Raw genomic sequence first — 17,553 nt, 5'->3', positions numbered from 1 at the left:
GGTTCAATCTTCCTTTAAAATATATTTTAGTTTAGTTTAGTTTCCATAAATAAAATGAAGGATCCTCAAAAGAATATTAAACTTTTTTGAAAAGTATTATGCGGAATCTAATCCAGTCTAGTTTACTATATACAACTGTGTCTTAAAGAAGCTTGTTTGGATATTACATCATCAAACAAATATCACTTATCTTCACCATCATCATCACGTCTTTACAGAATTTCTTGGCTGCAATCCCTGAAATATTGTTAAGCTCAAAACCGGCACCAGTGAAAGTAAATTCCAACTAAATAATTTGCGTTAAGCAATTCAAATTGTCGTCATATAATGATTTTCAGCACTCTTGGGAATTTAATTTTGACAGTTTAACACAACACAGTTGTTGGCAGTCCAAAACACTTGTACCAGCGATATTTCATCTTCTCAAACCCGTTTTCTGGTAGGTAGGTCTTAAGTGCGCCAAATGAGCCATTGAATAAACTCTATAATTCGGCATAGAAGAGCCAAAATCTCAAAAGACAGGGACACCACCTTTTCGACCGTTAGAACAGCATTCGGCTTCGGAGAAGATTTTCGAAGTGAACTCTCGATTGCGAGTGATGTCCAGAGTTAACATAGCGGCACCCTCAGCTATATTATTCACCTTCCATCGGCTGTGTATCAATACATTGTGGTGTTTTCATCACGTTAATGACTTTCTGAGATTTATTTTTGGTGATACCGCTAATAAATTTATATTCTATTTTAAATTTAAATTTCCCATCTCTCATCTACTCCTAACTCGAAGATACGGAAAGAACAACTATGAAAGGGTTAAGTTCAGTTGTAATTGAACATTTTATATTCTCGCAATTTGAAAGGCTCATATACTATATGGAAACATTTTCAGGTTAAACTCTTTGTAGGGAGACTAAACCAACTCCATCACTATATCTGGTTCACAGGCTAGAAGAGTAATTTAATCGCAGTCTTAAGTAGTTACTACTTTATTTAAACATTTCTTGGGTTGATTGCTAGGGTAGTCCAAATCTTTGATTGGCCTATAAGGAAATAAGGAAACCTATATTATATTATATAACGTTAAAATAATTTATTCTTCAAATGGAACCGTTTACTGCGATTTCATTCTCGAAATATCATAATAACGCCAAATATTTTAATCTCTTAAGAAGTCGAAAACTTGGTTATGTGGTTGAAGAAACGTAGAAAAATGCGAGGTCATAAAAAACCAAGCTCTAGAAAATGTTTACTAGATTATATTTAATTAATAGAAGACAGTAATGAATTGCATAATATGTAGTTTTTGTTTACACTACTAAAGAACCGTTTGTTGGTATACCGGTAGTCGATTACACAGGCACACCAAAACAATTGTTATCTCACTATGTGGATCGCTGAATGTGAATATGAGGTCCATTTAACCTCATGATATCAGAGTTCATAACATAACAGTCTGACCCAGTCAGGGATTTTCTGATATGTTAGGTAGAAATTCAACTTTCTATAATTATATAATATAACAACAACAATAGGTAAATTTTTTATAATATCAAAGTTATTTGAATGAACCACTTATTTATTTCCGAGTTTCTTACTGATGTTCTTAATGTTGAGGGAGCGAAAAACTATAGCATATGGAATTCCATTTGGCCTGCCTACATCAAAGCCTCCCTCATCGTATTTGTCAGTGATTTAGTAACCCACTGTACAATTTAAATTTGTCTTTGAGCTTATATACGTAGAACAGCACTAAGTAATAATAACGGTAGGTCTCAGAACACGTGATCTTACGACTTTTCGGTGAGCTTGTAGTCATAAAACAATACTGAAGTGAATTTAGTGTGTTAGAAACCGTTATCCTTCAGTTTATCCATTGCCGATTTTGGCACTGTATTCGGTAATAGTTTGGATTTCAACTGTTAATCTGCAAAACGCATTCGATTTTGCATTCAAAAATAAAAGTAATAAAATTCTTGATTAATTTTTTCCATTAAAAAATTGCAAAAAAATGTTAAAATTCCCAGTATAGAAACACCCTATACAGCTCCACTTTTTTGAATCCCCAGTAGCGATAGCGCGATTTTTTTGCAACGTAATTATTTCAAATCATTTTGACAACGCTTAGCTCACCTTTGCCTCACATATACAAAAACAACACAGCAACGTCTAAATTTGCGATACAAAGAGAATTTATGGGATTGAAATGCATTATTTTTTATGAATTACATATACATAAACAAAATAGTAATTTTATAACAACTAAGGAAGTGCTAAGCTGGGGTGTAACCGAACATTTTATACTCTCGCAATTTACTCATTTCATTTTAATAAGAATAGACAAATAAATAAATAAAAAATAATAAAAGGCACACCATCACTGGAAAGATGTGTGTTTGATTTTTTTAGAATATCTAAGAGATTTACCGATATTTTCAGAAAAAAAAGCTACAGACTCATGTTCGATAACAAACGACCATTATAAACGACCATTGCGACGGTATAAAAATGATTCTGATTACATTCATGCGACAGTTTTAGGCCAAGCTTATAGGGCGCTGACAACAAAAAAGTTATTTTGCACATAATAAATGTGACTGCAACTATTTTTTATTAACTCCTTGTGTTTTTTCACTTCATGCGACATATTTTGGCAAAAGTTTTGAAAGTTTATTTTATAAAACACTAATTTTGTATTTACGAACACTGCACGAGCAGTTGCTTTGTCGCATACAAGCACACTACTCTCGCCGCATTTAGTCTCTGTTAAATAAAATTTACTCACGAGTATTTGTTGTTGTCTGTATGCATTTGTTTGAAACTGGTGATAACCTTTGCTGCGCTCAATGAAAGATAACGAGATTTCAGCTGCAAGCTCTCGTCGAGTTTATTTTCATGACAAAATATATTTAAGCGTGTGCTCACTTCGAAAAAGATTTCAGTTCTCGAAAGCAGACTAGTACTGTAGTAGTTATTAGTGTCGCACGCTTGTTCTTCAACAGATATTTTATGTAAAAATAAAGATCTATTGAATTTGTGACTTGTGTAAAGTGTGACTGCTGCAATAAAGGTCCAGCCCGTGCGTACAAAAACCATACTTAATAATACTTAATCATTTTTGTATAATCTAAAATCCGGAAAAAAGTAAAATTGTTTGCAAGTTGAACCAATTAACCTAGAAATACGAAAAAAATATTGAAACAAAGCTCCGAGCAAAATGATGTGCGATCCTCAGACCTCTTTCGACAAGGTTAGTGAGTTGCATGTAGAAATCTTTCAAGATCATAGAGTATTTTGGTCCAACCAGAAATTTATATTATTATTATTTTTACGAAGCTTGTTTGTACTTTTAGCCCACGCGTGTGGATGGCACTTCGTACATTGCCGAGGCCATCGACAAGAATGAGTCGCACAACATTTATCTTTTGTACTCGCTGAACGATCAAAGCAGCGGTTCGCTTGCTAAGAGTTTAAAGATCTTCACACGACACGGCATCAATCTGCTGCACATCGAATCACGTTCGTCGGTACGTGTGCCCGGTTACGAGTTCTTTGTGGAATGCGACACCACATCTGGCGCAGTTGGCAAGGCCATCGATGAATTGCGTGAGGAATGCAGTTATTTCAATATAATCTCACGTGATTACAAGGACAACAGCGCGGCGGTGCCATGGTTCCCGCGCAGAATAAGAGATCTCGATCGGTTTGCTAATCAAATTTTGAGTTATGGATCGGAGTTGGATGCTGATCATCCCGGTTTTACCGATCCCGTTTATCGTCAGAGGCGGTATGTATGCGATTACTTTTTTGACATTTATATATTATCAAATTATGGTTAAATTGTCCCCAAATCTGTACTGCAGGAAGTACTTTGCCGATATTGCTTACAACTACAAGCATGGTGAGCCGTTGCCACGCGTCGATTATACCAAAGAAGAGACAGAAACTTGGGGCATAATATTCAGAAACCTAACTAAATTATATAAGACACATGCTTGTCGTGAATATAATCATGTGTTTCCATTGCTGGTGGATAACTGCGGTTTCAGAGAGGACAATATACCACAATTAGAGGATGTTTCGAACTTTTTGAAAGGTGTGTACGTATGTATATCCTAAACTTATTTATCTTTTTAATGAGAGGGAGCATATAATTTATGAGAATTACTTTAAATAAGGATATGTGTTCGGAGAGCCCCGAAGGTAGTTATCTGTATTCTAAAAATTAACTTCCAGATTGTACTGGCTTCACTTTACGCCCAGTCGCAGGCTTACTTTCTTCACGCGATTTCCTTGCCGGACTTGCATTCCGCGTATTCCACTCTACCCAGTATATACGGCATCCCAGCAAGCCGATGTATACACCTGAACCCGATGTTTGTCACGAACTTATGGGCCATGTACCGTTATTTGCTGATCCCGCATTTGCACAGTTTAGTCAGGAAATCGGGTTAGCATCTTTGAGCGCACCCGATGCTTACATTGAGAAGCTGGCGACTGTGAGCATATATTTCGAAAGTTATTTAAATTTATTTAAGCTACTGTATGTATACTGTTTCTTTAACTTTTCGCAGATCTTCTGGTTCACCGTTGAGTACGGCCTGTGTCGTCAAGATGGTAATCTGAAAGCTTACGGTGCTGGTCTACTCTCCTCCTACGGTGAATTGGAGTATTGTCTTACCGACAAGCCAGAATTGCGTGAGTTCGATCCAGAGGTCACCGGTAGTACTAAATACCCAATTACACAATTCCAAGAAGTATACTATGTGTCGGAGAGTTTTGAGAGCGCTAAAGAGAAGACAATGTAGGTCATGCGTTATTTTCTATTTTGTTCTTTACAGTTTCTGTATGTATGTATGTATGTATGTATGTATATATAAATTTTTGTATTATTTAGTAATTTTGCCAACTCCATACCACGTCCCTTCGGTGTGCGCTACAATGCCTACACGCAGAGTATCGAAGTACTGGACTCGAAGAAACAGATTCGCAATCTGATGGACGATATCAACTCAGAGTTTCAGATTCTGCAAAATGCCGTCGAGAAGTTGAAGTTGTAGACAACAATAACTGCGCAGAATATAGAATTTTCTATGCAAATATATTTACAGACGAATATATGGATTTATTAGACGAATACTAAATAAAATTTTTGAAAATATGGATTAAAAATTATTATTTTTTTGGAATCTTACGCTTTTGATTTTGATAAATACTTGGAAAACTTTTTGGCATAAAGCCCATTAGAATAATGAAAATCAATATATGTATATATTCCTGGAATCTGGGATAAATTCTTGTACCGATTTTCCTCATTTTCACTACCAAGCGACATTACTCGTATACACAATATTAAACGTTCAGTAAATGTTGCTAAGATATCTCACATATTAACCGTATATTTGATAAAAAAAAACCCACCCGTTGTTTCAAAATTTTGATATTAGGTAGTTGAGAGATAGGGAAGTTATAACCCGATTTTATCCATCTTTGGAAAAGACAAAAGGCACTGAGGTAAAGTGAACGATTTAAATGCATTTCAAAATTGTGTTATATGGAAAGTAGGTGTGGCTGGGCACCGAGTTGAACTGTGACATCAGGATGTTAAGAAAATGTTAAGTACCAAATCTGGTTGAAAATGGTCGAGAGGTTCGTTATAAAGGGTGATACATTTCGAGGTTCCCTACTTTTTTAAAGAAAAAAACACAGAAGCCTCTTTATGTTAGCCATAAGTTGAGGAAAGCGTGTGAAACAAATACTTTACTAAACGTGAATTTTCCTAATAAAGTTGAACAATTTGTAGACGTTGCTCAGGCGTAAGTCCTACAATAATGAAATGATAAACAATACTGAACAAACAATAAATGACAGTTTGACACGACTGATCTGTCAAAAAAATGCTATTGAAACAAGTAAGGAAGGGCTAAGTTCGGGTGTAACCGAACATTTTATACTCTCGCAATTTATTTATTTAACTTTATTAATATTATATAATACACAACTTGACCCACATATTCGTCATATATATTGTATAAAGTCCATTGAAAGTTGGAAACCATAATATTAGGTTAGAAGCACCGAGGTCTTCGTGTTCGATATATGGGGCCTTAAAATCCTATAGTCCGATTTCGGCGATTTTTAGAATGGGGCTGCCACACTATAAACATAGTATTTGTGCAAAGTTCTGCACCGATATCTTCACTAGTGCTTACTTTATATATTGTAAAGTAAACGATTCAGATTGTCTTCAAAGTTCTGGTATATAGGAAGTAGGCGTTGTTGTGAAGCGATTTGGCTATCTATTTTCACAACATATCATTGGGATGTAAGGAAAATATTACAAACCAAGTTTCATTGAAATCGGTTGAGTAGTTCCTGAGATATGGTTTTTACCCATAAGTGGGCGATGCCACGCCCATTTTAAATTTTGCAAAAAAATTTGAGTACAGCTTCCATCTGCCATTTCTTATGTGAAATTTAGTGTTTCTGACGTTTTTCGTTAGAGAGTTAAACCACTTTTAGTAATTTCCAACCTAACCTTTGTATGGGAGGTGGGCGTGGTTATTATCCGATTTCTTTCATTTTTGGACTGTATTAAGAAGTGGCTAAAAAACCGACTGCATAAAGTTTGGTTTATATAGCTCTATTGGTTTGCGAGATATGTACAAAAAACCAAATATGCCCCTTCATTGTGCGATCCTTCGTACCAAATTTTATTTCTATAGCTTTATTTATGGCTTAGTTATGGCACTTTATGTGTTTTCGGTTTTCGCCATTTTGTGAGCGTGGCAGTGGACCGATTTTGCTAATTTTCGAAAGCAACCTTCCTATGGTGCCAAGAAATAAGTGTGCTAAGTTTCATCAAGATATCTTAATTTTTACTCAAGTTACAGCTTGCACAGACAGACATTCGGATTTGAACTCCACTCTTCACCCTGATCACTTTGGTATATATAACCCTATATCTAACTCGTTTAGTTTTAGGTGTTACAAACAACCGTTATGTGAACAAAACTATAATACTCTCTAGCAACTTTGTTGCGAGAGTATAAAAAGTACCTATAATTGGATCACCCGATATATGGGTTTTAACCGAAAACTAAACGGTGGCACGCCTATTGCTAAATTTTAATACCGATTGGAGTATGGATGTTCTGTACCATTTTTAGGGCTCTGGGCCGCGCCCACTTTCCCTACATCAAAATGTACTGTTATAGAATTATATTTTCCTTAGTTTTGTCATCTTACAGCTTTTAATTACTAATAGATTTTATTGGCGTGCACTAGGCCCATAGAGCATATTAATACAGATAGACGGACATTTGTAAATATGTAACCCCAAAACTAATATACTCTGTACAACATTGCGAGACTATAAAAACAGCCAATGCAGATTAAGTCTTGACCTCCTGACCCAATTTGTTGCGCCTGCAATCCATTATAGGAGAATAATTCGCACGAAGCTTTGAGAAAGTCTTGAGATGATTTGTTACTAATTTAAAGTATCTGGATAAACACCAAATCTTTTTCGCAAATATTTCAGAAAATCCCACCATGTAAATGTGCATTCACACATTTATTTATATGCACAAATAATCACATACGTCCTTACGTAGGCATAGCATATTTGCACATCATCTGTTCGCGTGGGAGAACATCGACATAGACGAACACACAAATACAGTTCAGGAACCAAGCGGATGGTCATAAAATGGCCCAGCGGTACTTGCCTCCTCCGATTGATGCAACATTTGTGGCTTTAGGTAAAGTGTGAAACTTTATGAAAATTCAAAGCTCAACTACAACAACATGGTTGTAATGCCTTAACAAATGAAACGAAGCGTTGCGAAACAACAAAACAGCAATAAAAACCAAAGTCAAGAAGAACAACAGACGATAAATATGCGCACAGTATTTGCAAAATGACAAAAACAAGTGACCAAATAACAACAAAAACAAACAAAGTTGATGAGAACAAAAACTAAAACGGCAACAACAATGATAAAAGTGTTTGCAAAACATTCAAGTAATAATGGCGAAAACACATTTAAAATCTGTGTAACTGTGTGTAAGTGCTACAACAATAATAACAACAACAACAAGAGCGTACGAAGAAGTTACTTGTAAACTCAATACACGAGTGTCGCATAAGTGGAGTGTTAAAGGATGGAGTTAGGAAACTGTAGTTGGCATCTGAATGGCAATGGACCCCAAGAGAGTTTTCGGATTTCACAGTTTCTTAACAACCAAAGCTGAAGAGCATGGAGCGCAACAGTGATACGGTACTCCAAATAAAGAACACAACAAAAACAATGCAAACAAATGCCAAAAACAGCAGGGAGATGGCGGCCGGATGCCAATGTGGACCAGAGACAATACTTATGCGAAATGGCAATGCCAAAAATGATAATGCTGACAAGGACATTACGTTACATTGTTGTAAAGCGGCTATAAAGTCAAAGACAGTTGAGTCCATTCAACCAGCTGAGGAGTTATCGAAACAAGAAACAAAATAGAACAAGTACATAAGTCGTCGAACTTCGAGCAGCAGAAATCTTACGCAACTTACGAGTAATATACCCAATGCACGTTTATCAGCTTTACAATTTTTCAAAAGATTGTTTATCTATCATTCTAATGCACAGAAAAAGACAATATTTATTTTTGAGTTGAAAATCTTTTAAGTTCAGAAGTAAAATGGTTCGAAAGTGAAAACTGAACTAATTAGAATATTATTAGAGAAACGCTATTACATTCATAGAAGACTTTGGTACATTCACCAAGTTAAAGAAAAGTAAGAGAGTTGCCACCTGTTTAAAATTTTAATTCCCTAAAATTGGTTAGTTAATCGTATTTTTACAAGTAATACTAAAAGAAAAAAATATTTTAGAGAAAGGTTGCCACCTGTTTAAAATTAGAGTTGTAAGTTGTTGTTGAGGCCATCAGAAAATAAATAGTTTTGACAGATATATTTTTGAGATTACTACCAATTTTTTTCTTGTAAGATACAGGCAGAAGAGGTTTGAAAATAAATAGAATAGAAGAGTTAGGAAAAAAATATCTAAAGAAACAAAGATCTCAAGTGAATTTGTGATATCCTAAAAAGTTGTATTGGTCTCTTAAACCACTTCCACGATTCATAATGAAAGAGAGAGAGACTGAAATGGAGGAATGCCTCTCGAGGAACAAATCAATAATATTTCACATCTCTTAAATTTATAGTTTTGAATTTTAAAAACAAGTACTTTATCAGCCTAAGTGAATTGTTGTTAGATTTGAGACATGAAGTTGAACTTAATTATTCAGTAGATTTTCTTCGAAGTCCCAACTTATGAATTTGCCCTCTTTTATCAGTTATAGTAAACTCAGTACCATTGTAGTTCTTTAATATTTTCCGGAGCTTTCAACATTCTCCTTCGGAACAAATTGCATACAAGAGCAAGCAATAGTTTGCATTGTTCTGATATTGCTATTTACAGGCTTAGTTAGACACTCAACTAAAAAATAGAATACTCTCCGCTATTAAAAGGCTAAAGAATAGAATTGGAACAATGCATAATGAAATCGTAAATCTGTTAAAGACAATGGAAAATGAGGGAAAACCAGAGGTGCCGATTATCCATTTTCCTTTTTTTTAGTTTTGGGTTAAAATGATAAGCGCTGAAGAAATAAATAAGTAAAGTCGGGAGAATTGAAAAAGACTTCGTCCGATGTGACCACTCCTTTTATGTCTTCATAACTTGAGGGAAATATATTTTTGTAGTATGATTCAGATTGAAAGAAAACACCGAGAAAGAGTCAGATGTATACGCTATTCCCACAAAAACTCGTTAGACTTTCGTTACTATGTCTGAAACGATGTAAATCACTACGGAATTGATTCATTGTAAAAAGTATCAAGGCCAGTCCTAAAAATCCACGACAACCGGATCTTCGTACCCGGAAGATACCCAAGTTTAAGCTTACCCAAGCACTATCGGCTGTGAGGAGAAACTACAAATGCGTTAAATTGATAAAAAGGATCCTAACCCCTAAGACGTAAGAGAGAACAAATTATTCTGTAGAACTCTGTTTTCTTCAATCAAATAAAGAAGAAGTATTGCCTAACTCATTGGTTGGCGGTCCTACTTACCAGATCTCATCCTAACCTCAACTATACTGTGTGTGTAGTCGATTTTGGAGACCTTGCGGCTTTAAATGTTCTAAAAATTGAGAATTACAAATACTCAACCAAATCCAACCAACCTATGAAAATCCCAAAGCAGTGAAATATTCTTTAAAGTGGCAAAATTAGAGCCATCCAAACCTTGCCGACCTTCTCAAGCTGCCACAAGAAGTGCGAGCAATTAATGGGAATTGTAATAAATAGGGCTATAATAGAAATTTGTGGAGACGCGTGTAAACAATAAAATCTACACAAAATAAATAAATCTTTACTCTACATTGGACATGTTGAAATGGTATGCCAACAACAGCAAATCGTCTGTCTGGCCGCGCACTTGTCAGTAACCAAAGCAAACAAGCGCAGCGGCAGCAAAGTAGTTAGGCAGAAGATATATTGACGGAAGCTTTTAACCGAAACGCATTAGCCAAGTTCAGTGATACCGAAAAATTTCAGCCGACAAGTGAAAGTGGACGCACAGCGCACGAGAGAGCGCGTTCAAACCAAACAACAGTTAAATAATTGTCTATGCAAGGGAGATGAGTACTTCTATGAGGATGTACCAGCGTGTACATATATGTATTTTTAGGAATACTTGCACGGCCAACCCGTGCGCCTAAGCAAATATACAAATCAACATTATGCCGCCGTGTTGGCAGACTAACGACGCTGTTGTTGTTGCGAGGTCTCCGTTAAATATAATTTATAAACCCACCGACGACTAAACGATCGCACCACCAACACATTTGTATAACTAAGGATTCTCGGTTATTCACACTCGAAATATACTAGCCTGTACAGCGAAGTAGCGAGTTCATACGACCGCCAGCAAAGAGACACATCTATTTGTATGTGTGTAGATATGTGTCTGTGTACATATGAAACATAACTGTAATGTATGACAGTAAATACAAAGAAAAATACCAGTTAAGTAGCGTAAAATAAACATTAGTAGTTGAACGTGGAAATACGCCTAGAAGTAGGCAATGTTTGATGAGAAAACATGTGTGCTGATATGAGTGTTGGCGCACAGTGGTACTTTCGCAATATTTACGATTTATTAAATATAAAATTATAATAGTTCATTGTTTTAGATTTATAGAGACATATTTGAGAGAGAAACAATTTGTATAAGTAAAGTTGTTCTAGTTATCGGCAATTTCATGATAAACCTGCAATGAGTTCCAGGACACAGAGAACAGTAGAAGAAGAGGAGTCTGGACAACATCTTCTACATGGATTCAAGGCTTTGCATAGGAAAATAATGACAACGATCGGTTACGATTTTTTGACGCGGAATTTGTACTTATAAAACTTGTTAAACTGAATAACTTTATGAAGACTACACAGTATGGCTCAGAGAGAACATGGTAGTGTGAAAGGATTATAGTCCCAGTGGTGTCACAATGGGCCTCTCAAAGGCCTGAGTGCGTCGTAAGACATCCCTTACACACCTACCTGCTATTGGCGAAAAGGATTATTACACAGGGTGCATGATTGCTGGACATTTTTTATTAAGAATCCCTTTCGATACATCGAAATTAAAAAAAAACAAGTAAGGAAGGGCTAAGTTCGGGTGTAACCGAACATTTTATACTCTCGCAATTTATTTATTTAACTTAATTAATATTATATAATACACAATTTGACCTACATATTCGTCATATATATTGTATAAAGTCCATTGAAAGTTGGAAACCCTAATATTAGGTTAGAAGCACCGAGGTCCTCATGTTCGATATATGGGGCCTTGAAAACCCATGGTCCGATTTCGGCGATTTTTAGAAATGGGCTGCCACACTATAAATACAGTATTTGTGCAAAGTTTTGCACCGATATCTTCACTAGTGCTTACTTTATATATTGTAAAGTAAACGATTCAGATCCACTTCAAAGTTCTGGTATATAGGAAGTAGGCGTGTTTGTGAACCGATTTTGCCTATTTTCACAACATATCATTGAGATGTAAGGAAACTATTACAAACCAAGTTTCATTGAAATCGGTCGAGTAGTTCCTGAGATATGGTTTTTCATTTTCCATTTTGTAAAAAAATCTGAGTGCAGCTTCCATCTGCCATTTCTTATGTGAAATTTACTGTTTCTGACGTTTTTCGTTAGTAAGTTAACGAGCTTTTAGTAATTTTCAACCTAACCTTTGTATGTGAGATGGGCGTGGTTATTATCCGATTTCTTTTATTTTTGAACTATTAGTGTTATACCTAATCCCTCCCCGAACGGCAGTCTGTTTTCTTTCCACTGCGGAACTCATCGTACCAACTGGTTTGTTGGCGTTACCGGAAACCAATTGTTTCGGCTGCAGCGGTATGCAATGAGTTTGAGATGCCGTTCCACAGCTCCCTTATATCGCCAAGCACGATTTTGACATCGTGGTGGTGGCAGCGCTCATAGAAAGCATCTTTGGCACATCGTCCTTCTCTTCCGTTGGGGCGTGGGCGCAAATCAGCGATATGTTGAAGAACCTCGTTTAATGCGGATTGTGGCAAGACGTTCATCCACCGGGGTGAATGCCAGAACTCAGCGACGGAGTCTCTCTCCCACCACAAATCCAACACCAAATTTTCGCTCCTTTACATGGCCGCTGTAGTAGATGTCACAAGCACCCACCTTCTTCCGTCATTGTCCCGTTCATCGCACTTCTTGGATGGCGGTGATGTCAGTCTTTAGTTGTATGAGGACATCAACCAGCTGGGCAAAGCCATCATTCCCAATTAAGGGTCCGGACATTCCAGGTGCATGCCCTCAAATCGTGAAACTTAAAACGTTTGCAGGGGTCGTCATCAAAAGTGAGGTTGCTTATCCGAGGGTCCGTTTGGTCTCTCATTGGGGAGGTTTTTATAAGTGGTGGGTCCCAAACCCTACGCACAACCGCAGAAGCGGGTTTCTCCTTCTCACTTTAGCTCGCCTTCAAACGGATGTCTGTTGGCTACCCAGAGGATACTTGGTCTAAAACTCTTCCGGTTCCTTCCTCGTATGCTGCTTGAGACATATGCGAAAGAATCGTTCCTGGCCACTCCCAAGTGAATGGCAATCAAAAACTTTCCTCACTTGCGTGAACTTCTACATATGACCCCATCCCCCATACATAAATTAAATTAAATTCAAAATAAACTGAAATCAAAAAACAAAATTTGAAAAAATTATGTGAAAAGTATGTTGAGAAGTAATAATTATAATGGGCAATCATATTTTAAGATTGCTTGAAGTTATAACTAAGTCAGGATCAATTTTCCTGCCTGTTATTCATAATTATATTTTGTTTGAATATATTTGTATCAGCTGATGGATGTAAACATAATACAATACTACATGTGCGTCACTATTCTGGTACATGGTTTCTTGAGCTTTTATTGTCGTACACATCGTACGGACACTTAGGCTTATTATTATAAATATGCAGACTATATTTCCTAATCGTGATAAAAATGCGCGGCTTTTATGTCAATGTAAGATTCATTTCAGTTTAGATTTTGAGGTTAGAATATATGGAAAGTATTTTTCTTTTTTATAACCTGAGCTTAACATAAAAATCAAACATAGTAACCATAAAAAATTGTGGAAACGTACCACTGTGTATTTCTGGATTCAAAAGGATCTTAGTCGTGATTATTTTTTTGTAAAAAATTAAAATAAAGGTAAAAATGTTTTAAACGGAAAAGTTATAGAAACCATAAATTTCTGTTTTTAAACATATTAAGGAAAATTAAGAAATACAAAAATTTACACAAAATATATAAATATATGCCAATGTGGGTTCGAAATTATTTTAATTTTTTTTTTGTTTTTTGTTTTTATAACCCCATACATAGTTAAAATCAATAAATACAATTTTCTAACAAATAATAAGTTGTTTTAAAATAAAATAAATTTAACAAAAAATTTATGAAGTTGTACCACTGTTCATTTGTGGGTTATATTGCTCATATGACGCTCATATAACCAGAAATAAATGTTCTTATTTTTCTACAAAATCCAGCAACCCGCAGATGTACATATACATACATATATCTTGGTAATTGTGTAACTGTAATTATGAAAATGCAGCATTAGTGTTGGTGTAAAGCACCTAAACAAGCAGCAAATGAAACACATTTCCAGCTACACTTTTTTCAAATCTAGACGCGAGAGCAAAAAAAACAACAACACTTATAACAATAACATAGTTCAAATGTGAGTGTATGTATGTATGTGGACATTAGTGTTTACAATAACAACCATGCTGAACCGTCATTATCGTATATCCTTGTCATAAGCGACACGAGCACATGTGTTGAACACATACTAACATAAATTTGTTGAAATGTATATGTCCGTCTGGATATTCACTCACATATACATTTACAAACAAAATTTTTTGTTATCCTTTCTCGGTGTGCGTGTATTTGGCATTTTGTTAATGTGCTGAAATGAATTTTCAGTTTCATTAGTTAAATTGAATAGTGAAAAGTTTTCTTTTCCCCCATCAACTTCACGCTGCATCCGCACCACCCACCACTTCCTGCGCCATAGCCTGAACTGCTTTAACCGCTTTATCATTCACATCGGCGGCAGCTGCAGGAAGCGTGTACGCAAAGGCCACAGGAAATGCGCAAAACTTTTCTATGCTACAACCGTTGGCATCGCTACGCTGCCAGACTGCTTTAAGAGACGGCCCCACCCACGCAAGGGATCTGCGAGTGTAAAGTGCGGGTGTAAATCTCAACCGAAAAGGTTGGCTGGCAGAAGAGCAGCAAACACCAGCAATAACTACAATTCATGCAATAAAGCAAATTTATGCAAACAATAAATTTTTAGGCGACAGAAATAGCAACAAAGCAAACAGCTCCGGACGGAATGGCAATGAAGTGTAAAGTAAATATGAGCCGAGCCGATTGCGGGTGTGATAAAGTGTCACAGGACACTCTTTGTGGAGCGTATGCTTTTGTCGCTTGCTTAGATGCGCAGTGTTGTTGGCGATAACGGTGTATATTCTTTGCGTGGGGGTCAGTGGGATTTTCAAGTGCTGAAAACCTCACAAGGATTTTAATCGCTAATGAGAAGAAGGAACTGTTATCCTAAATAAGCGAAAAGAATGGGAGTTGAGTTGGGAATGAATAAAGTTTTGTTATTCCCACATATGATTCAAATCTACCCGAGACACTGTCTTTACGGTGCTGAGACAGTAATAGGATGTATATTCAAGAAAATTTTTCCTTATCAGAGCTTCTGCTAAATGAAATTTAAAACGTAAAGAAGATCTAAACTTATCCTTATCCAAAAATTGTAGCAAGTTGCACGATTCAAATGTTTGAATTACCACCATCAAAAAACTCTATCACTTTCTGATAAGCCTTTCCATTTGGGCTATTTGGTCTTTCCATTTGGACCCCACAGTTAAACATAATCGTCAACTTGGTGCGGCAACCGGGTGTCGGTCTTGACCAAGTCGAGAAACCTTCACCAGTCATCGCTGCATTACATACGAAGGCGCCAGTTGGAGAGTTCATAATTCCATCGAACCCTTCGCCTACACTTAGGAGGCCAAAAATCCTTCGGAGAACTTTTCTCTCGAAAGCTCCTAAAGAATATCCATCGCTGTTTGTCATCGTCCATTCTCCCACCCCTTACAACAGGACGAGTATAATAAATGACTTATAAAGCCTTAGTTTGGTCTTTCGAGAGAAAGCTCTAGTTTTCTAATGCCTAATGAACTCAAGATACCAACAGCTCTCCTTTATCATCGTTTGATATCGAACAGAGGTCCTTCCTTAGTTTGACGGAGTTAATGGTAACACTCACTGTCATTTTATATAGCCGTAAAAATGTTGTAGTCATTCCAAATTCAAACATTACAGCTGGTTTTGTTGAGTATTTTCCAGGAGTTGGCGTAGCAATGGTTGATTTACCATGTCGGAAGCCACACTGATATTTTCCAAATACTATAGGCTTTAGTCTTGCACAGAGTACGCTTGATAAGATCTTATAGATTTTCCGCGGTAGTTCTTGTAGATATGACTGAGCAAGGTTCCAGTTCTTTCCACAATATTTGGCCGAGAAGAGCTGGAGAATGCATCAAGCTCCATACCAACTCTTCGCCGCCTTGTTTGATAGTTTGACTGGTAGGCCAACGGCGCCTGCGGGTTTGTTATTTTAATCCGAGTTATGCCTATACGAACTTTGTGTTGGCCGGGTGGGGGTACGACAACATTGTCGTCAACGACTGTGGATTCGGATTCTATTTCTATGCTATTAATGCCTTTGATATCACCATTCAGTGAACTTACGACCATATCTTTAGTATAATCTGCACATCTGTCATCCTCTTATTGTCTTGATTAATTTTACAGAAAGATGTTTTTAATCTATATGGCAGACCTGAACACAGTTGAAAGAGAACGCATTTGATATTATAAATTATAACTTACGCTGACAGCGGGCTCCTTTGTGCCTTTCCAATTATCGTTAGCCACACAAGAAAAATATTAGTGAATTCTTAACAAGATAAGCTAGTTCGAGGTATAATCTTTAAAAAGGCGCCTAGTATTCCAATCAAATGCTGAAGCATACTCTATGATCAAAATCAAAGCATTCACATTACCACAACAGTCTAGTCTATATTATCGAAACGGATCGAGATTTTTGATCCTACCAAGAGCTGCCAAGTGGGTAGAGTCCTCAAAGTTATTTGCAAAATATTTTCTGTTTTTACAAAAACAACAACAATATCAAAATAGAGTAAAACAAACACTTAACTTAATATTACTTAAAGATGGGAGATACAAACGGGATTCCAAATCAACTTATCCGGTAATAGTCAATTGAATTTCGGATCTAATGCCTTACAAGAACTACTCACCTCATTCACCACAACTTCTATTTCATCGACACTATCACAACATATCCGCAAACACTTGCCATCAAAGGACTTTCGGCGAACACACACAGCCGCATACCAGTTGGCTGCTGAACGAATTGTAAATCTTCAACTCCATTGTGATTACAATATATTATCTTGGCTTACTTATAAGCACACAAATACAAACACTCAGTCACATAGGGAACGATAACGACCAGAGCAAAGCGTGGCGCAAACACCCAACCGCATGCATTAGCGCACACAAACAAACAAACTTGCCGTTATGCAAGCAAACACAAGCGAGCAAAGAAAATCACCTCTATGATAAACTAGCAGAGAGATCACGCCTTACACCCACCGTCAAGCGTTGTACGACACAGCTTTGCACTCAGCTGGTTAACAAGCAAGCTAGCAAGCAACAGACAGAGCAAAAAGACACTACAAAAACACAACAACACAATACAAATACATGCGAAGCGCCTAACCGTAAGCGTGGCATAACGCGTATGTACAGCTCGCGTGTGAAGTCTTGGCTTAACCC

At 36.7% G+C, this 17,553-nt stretch overlaps 1 protein-coding gene across 1 annotated transcript; it reads left to right on the top strand.

The window, feature by feature from the left end:
* The first annotated feature begins 2,920 nt into the window (after positions 1-2,920).
* Hn_1 (protein henna) lies at positions 2,921-5,158 on the top strand. Its single transcript, XM_011186425.3, has 6 exons — positions 2,921-3,247; positions 3,351-3,784; positions 3,861-4,093; positions 4,234-4,496; positions 4,572-4,801; positions 4,895-5,158. Exons 1-6 carry the CDS (start codon positions 3,215-3,217, stop codon positions 5,055-5,057), a joined length of 1,356 nt encoding a protein of 451 aa, XP_011184727.2. The 5' UTR covers positions 2,921-3,214; the 3' UTR covers positions 5,058-5,158.
* The last annotated feature ends 12,395 nt before the right edge of the window (positions 5,159-17,553 follow it).

Source organism: Zeugodacus cucurbitae, chromosome 2, assembly GCF_028554725.1.
Source record: "Zeugodacus cucurbitae isolate PBARC_wt_2022May chromosome 2, idZeuCucr1.2, whole genome shotgun sequence".
In the NCBI taxonomy this organism is placed as follows: Eukaryota; Metazoa; Arthropoda; class Insecta; order Diptera; family Tephritidae; genus Zeugodacus; species Zeugodacus cucurbitae.
Note: the sequence above shows the minus strand (reverse complement) of the source record. Positions and strands in the feature narration are given on the sequence as shown.

Coding starts and splice junctions, on each gene's coding strand:
- Hn_1 (XM_011186425.3), top strand. CDS start 3,215: ATGATGTGCGATCCTCAGACCTCTTTCGACAAG. Junction 3,785..3,860: donor CCCGTTTATCGTCAGAGGCG/GTATGTATGCGA, acceptor TCTGTACTGCAG/GAAGTACTTTGCCGATATTG. Junction 4,094..4,233: donor TGTTTCGAACTTTTTGAAAG/GTGTGTACGTAT, acceptor ATTAACTTCCAG/ATTGTACTGGCTTCACTTTA.